Source organism: Fukomys damarensis, unplaced genomic scaffold (assembly GCF_012274545.1).
Source record: "Fukomys damarensis isolate Sample0158 unplaced genomic scaffold, DMR_v1.0_HiC HiC_scaffold_27, whole genome shotgun sequence".
Classification (NCBI taxonomy): Eukaryota; Metazoa; Chordata; class Mammalia; order Rodentia; family Bathyergidae; genus Fukomys; species Fukomys damarensis.
The window spans coordinates 3,967,975-3,973,723 of NW_022900939.1; the positions used below are offsets into that span (position 1 = coordinate 3,967,975).

General features: G+C 36.3%; 1 protein-coding gene across 1 annotated transcript; it reads left to right on the forward strand.

The window, feature by feature from the left end:
- The first annotated feature begins 4,771 nt into the window (after nt 1–4,771).
- On the forward strand, nt 4,772–5,749 carry LOC104851236 (olfactory receptor 5M9). The gene has a single exon (XM_010608410.1). It carries the CDS (start codon nt 4,772–4,774, stop codon nt 5,747–5,749), a length of 978 nt encoding a protein of 325 aa, XP_010606712.1.

The following is a 5,749-nucleotide window of genomic DNA, read 5'->3' on the forward strand; positions in this document are numbered from 1 at the left end:
GCTCCCTGACTGTAGTAATCTTCTCCTATCTTTTCATTCTCATTGCCATTCTGAGAAAGCGGTCAGCAAGAGGGAGGCAGAAGGCCTTTTCCACCTGTGGGTCCCACCTGACAGCTGTCAGCATATTTTATGGTACCCTGATCATCATGTATCTCCGACAACCCACTGAGGAGTCAGTGGAGAAGCCAAGATGGTGGCTGTCTTCTACTCCACGGTGATCCCCATGTTGAACCCCATGATCTACAGCCTGAGGAACAAGGATGTGAAAGAAGCCATGAACAAAGTAATTAACAGAACTTATTTTAAAAAATAAAGCAACATTGAAATTATTTTGTCTTCTATTATTTATTTAGTAAGACTTTAATGTCAAGTATGTGAGAACATTATGCTAAACTTCTTGCTGGAAGAGAAAGAAGGTGAATTAAATTAAAACAAAAATTTAAAAATCAAGATCAATTACCATGGCCCATTCCTATGGATGATGGCAGGAAATGTTAATTAAAATAAATGAAGTAACTAAAAAGATTATTAACCACAAATTTCATAGATGCACTAATTTTGTTTAATTTTTTGTTTTTCTTTTTCAAAATTGTAGGAGGTATATTTGCGAAACATTCATTTCCCCTTGAAGAAAGGATTTGAGGCAGAAGAAATACAGTATTTAAATTAGTTTCCTAGTACTAGGATATGCAAATTATGGTCCCTCAGAATTTTAAGGTTGTTTAAAGGGTCTTGTTTCTTTCACTGTGAGGAGTAGGTCTGTTCAAAGAGTACTGTTTAGAAAAAAAGTAGCTTTTTAATATTTAATCCCTTTCTTGAACTTTTTTGTAGTGTTCATTAAGAAATATAGCATAGTTTTAGTGACTCCCACTTTTCCAGTTTATCTCATTTCAGGAAGTACAAGGCTGAATAAACAACTTTAAAGTACTTCATTAAAGTATGTGTTCATATAAAAAATAAGTAAATTAATAAACCATTTTATTTTGATAGAGAAAACACACATTTCAAGAAATGTGATTGACATGTACGTATAGTGTCTTGTTTTGCAAGCTATATTTTCTTTATATATTGTGTATTAAGATATAATTCCACAGTGCAAGTGAGATCACCTTCTGATCTTTCTACTTAATATGTAAAAAAGGGCTGAAGCTTTGTGGATAATCAGACATAGAAGAATTCAAAAGAAAATCTCGTCTAAACAAAATATGTCCATAATTTCATAGAAAAAAACTAAGCCAGTATACATTTTAGAGTTTTTGACCAACGTAGATTGTTCTATTTTTAAGTTTTTAGCATTCTAAATGGGATTTAAAAGTGTAGCTTCACGGTTATTTTATGTACATATATTTTTCATCTTCACCATAAAGTTAATAGGAATCACACTGTTAGGCATAGTGAGATGATACGTGTGTACTCTGGGAAAGTGAAGGTGTGCAAATAATGTCTGGTCTTGAGTGGTAGAGTGGTTCATATATAAGAGACACAGGAGAGAGCTTCCATCTTACCCCAAGAAGAATGTCCATCACCTAGGGCTCAAAAGCCAGTAACTTTGGGTAGGTTGTGGGCAAAAAGGAAGCCTTCCATATTGTTGCTGGGAATGTAAACTAGTACAAAAGCTATGGAAGTAAGACTGGAGATTCCTCAAAATATTTACAAATTGAAATTCTATTCCACCCAGCTATTCCTCTTTTGGGCACCCTCTTGAAAGAGTTTAAGACATAATATTACAGTAATACCCATTACTGCTTATATGCCCATAACCAAATGAATAAAAAGGGAAAATGTAGTATTTTTATATACTATTTTATATATTACATTTATATACTGTATTATATAGTAGTCAGCCTTAAAGAAGGATACTTTTGCATCTCTTTTAAGAAAATGGATAATTTTGAGATCATAATGTTTTTTAATGAGTTTATTGGTACATTTTAGGTATACAGTACGGTGACATTTATTATTGGGATCTTGTACCTTTACATGACAGGTTTTGGTTCTCATTTCTTCCCCTTGTCCCTGCCCTCCCTTTGTTAAATGAAATAAGCAATTAGCAGAAGGATAAGTATTCTATGGCTTCTCTTATATGAGAAACTCAAAGTGTGAATAATTTAAAGAGTTAAAGAAAGCTGGTAGGAAGTAGGTGGACTTTGTGAAGATGGAAAAGAGATCTCAAGACAGGGAGAAGTGGAGAGGTTATGTGGAACTAACATAATCTAGACGTGATTATGTGCACTATGGCCAAGGTTAATGTGATTGTTATGTATCGTAAACACACACCAGGAATAAAAAGGAAGTATTGTGGATAGAATCATACTTCTTAAAGGATCTCAGATCATTACAATCACCCTGTAAGATAGCCCTTTCTTCATTGTTTTTAAGTTTTGTGGTATGGGAGCCTGAAACCAGAGCTTTTGCATGGAACTACATTTCCAGGCCTTTTTATTTTGTTTACTTATTTAGTTTCATGAGACAGACTCTCATTGAGCGGTTTCTACAGATGAGAACACAGAGGCTCAGAAGCGTGTACTTGTTCAAGTTCATATAAGGTGGTGGATCCAAGGGTTTGACCTCAGATGTCTGATTATAATCCGAGTCCTTCTTCACATATGACCTCTCCTCCTACTCCCTTCTTCCACATGACTCCAGTTTGTCTGTGTTTTGGCAGCTGATACCTGAGAACAATCACGAGGTGTATGGTCTTTGTAATGTTGATATCTCTCCTCACACATCGTGCTATTTAGAACAGTCACTTAGGAAAAACGAAAGTAACTGACCAACATATTACACTATGCACACTGATAAATTTTAGTGAGATGTATAATTGGCAACGTGTGAATGACAGAATAGTATCTAAGTGACCCTGGGAGATAAATTATGTCATGGAGTCAAGAATATTTTAATAGTTCTTTGTATCAGTAGCCCTTACTTTCTACCCCTGAGATGTTTCTAGAATCTTAGCCATTATTCCTTTCATAATTACTTAGATAGTACCTAAGGGAGAAATTCCCATTTCCCCTGATGCTCTAGACATCATTATAAGTAGTAGAAAAATTACCCCTTCTTTTTCTTTTTTGCTGAAGGTAGGTCTACAGATTTTATATTCTTTGTGATAAAAATCATACAGTCAAATTTTATAATTTTATCCACTACTTTACAAAGAACACTAATGCCTTGTTTATAGACTTGTTTCTTAAGAAACTGTTTTATTTGACTAATGATCTTCACATTCTTATTTTAAAATATACATGAATGATATAAGCACTATTGAGTGAATGAAAATTATAGATCTACTAGTTTATATCTTTACTGTTATTTCTTAAAATTAAGTTTATGGGTGAATAAGCTATTGGTTTATTGGAGAATTTTAGGTAAACATTATGATCACATCCATCATTGGGAATTTTTACCTGTACTTATCTCCAGAAGAAGTAACTGAAATGTTAGCAACATGATTTGATTTCTTTTGTTTGAATTACGTACTCAAACATTGTTGACTGTTTTACAGTGATGATTCATATCTATGCAATAAATTGATTTTATGTTGCTCCCAGATCAGTGGAAAACCCAGAGGGGTGGGGAGAAGCAGTGGTCTACTGTCTTTGTAGTCCAGCTACCTCTGCAGTAACAAAGGCACCTATCAATCCAGCAGCAAGGAAGTATGAAAGGGAGAGTGGCTTTATATCTTGGGAGGTGACCCAAGTGAACTTTACCTGACAAGAAGCACCCTAGCCGAGCTTACCAAAGGCACTAAGAGAAGGGCATTAAGGGTGCCATTTGGCATCACATTATTTAGTTTGCATTTCAGTCCTGCCAGTTAGTTGATGCCAGAATCAGAGAGATCTTCTAAGTCTCTCATGCTCCACTTTCATCATTAGCAAAGTGGACTTGCGAGTGGAACCTATTTCATAGCTACGTGCATGTAAAAGATTCAGTGAGCATTCACTAAAACGTGGTTATTCTTGAAAATAGCATTAAACCTGGGATTGTTGCATGAGAAAAATCTTTCTTGGAGTTTTAGCAGTATTGAAATACCGCATAATATGTAGTGCACATGGATAAAATACAATGCTGACCTAGGCATAAGGACATTCTAAAAAAGATATATGTTCTACTCTTTCTCAGTAGCTATTACATTAGCAACTAAATTAGACAGCTACGACTTTCAAGGTAAATAAGTTAATACTTGCTACACCAAGCTAATAATGAGATGTAGAAGAAGAGAAAAACACATTAATGATTGGAACAATTTAGAACGTTAGGTCATATTTCTTAAAAGTCTTGAGCTATATTTAAGACATTTTATACTTAAAATAAAATGCTCATAGTATTAGTATTACTTATTGTAGCAAATCAAATCAAATCACATTCTGATAAGGAGAGAATATGACAATTTAGTTACAGACAGAATTTTTAACATGGAAAAATCCTTACATTTAGCTCTATTTTGCACAAGCACTCAAGGCTCAATCTGACTAAATCTCTCTTTGCTTTAAAATGAGCCAAAATAGATGAGCTAAAATCATGTAAATCTATAATAGGGTAACATAGATTGGACTTGAATCTTTAGATTTCATTATGTTATGTACTTAATCTATTTTACATGTAGCCTATTAAATCCCACATTAGACACTGTGGAAAACACTGTGTTTAATTTTTTTAAAAAAATCTTTGATTAGAATATCTAATCTAAAAGCACCCAGAATGAAATGAATATATTCATACTGAAAAAAATGTCTCCACAGGCAAACTAGTCCTGCTCTATGTTCTGGTGATGCCAAACTACACAGATGTAACTGAATTTGTTCTTGTGGGGTTGACCAATCGACAAGAGCTCCAGGTTATGTTTTTCGTGGTGTTCCTGGTAGTTTACATGATCACTCTGTTGGGGAATATTGGTATGATTATTTTGATCAACATCAGTCCCCAGCTTCAGAGTCCTATGTACTTTTTCCTGAGTCACTTGTCTTTTGTGGATGTGTGGTTCTCCTCCAATGTTACCCCCAAAATGCTGGAAAACTTATTATCAGAGACAAAGACCATTTCCTATGTGGGATGTTTGGTGCAGTGCTACTTCTTCATTGCCCTTGTCCACGTTGAGGTCTACATCTTGGCAGTGATGGCCTTTGATCGCTACATGGCCATCTGCAACCCCTTGCTCTATGGCAGTAGGATGTCCAGGACAGTGTGTGTTCGGCTCATCTCGGTGCCTTACGTCTACGGATTCTCTGTGAGTTTAATGTGCACCCTGTGGACCTATGGGTTGTATTTCTGTGGCAACTTTGAAATCAACCACTTTTATTGTGCAGACCCTCCCCTCATCAAGATTGCCTGTGGAGGGGTGCGCATCAAGGAGTACACAATGATCGTCATCGCTGGGATTAACTTCACATATTCCCTCTCCGTGGTCCTCATCTCCTACACCCTCATTGTGGTAGCTGTGCTCCGCATGCACTCTGCTGATGGGAGGAAGAAGGCGTTCTCCACCTGTGGATCACACCTGACAGCTGTTTCCATGTTCTACGGGACCCTCATATTCATGTACCTCAGGCGACCAACGGAGGAGTCCGTGGAGCAGGGGAAAATGGTGGCTGTGTTCTACACCACAGTGATTCCCATGCTGAATCCCATGATCTACAGTCTGAGGAACAAGGACGTGAAAGAGGCAGTCACCAAAGCAATCGCCAAGGCATGCATGGGGCAGTTGGATTGGAGTATATGTCTTAGTCGTGTGTTTGTCTGTATTGTTTAA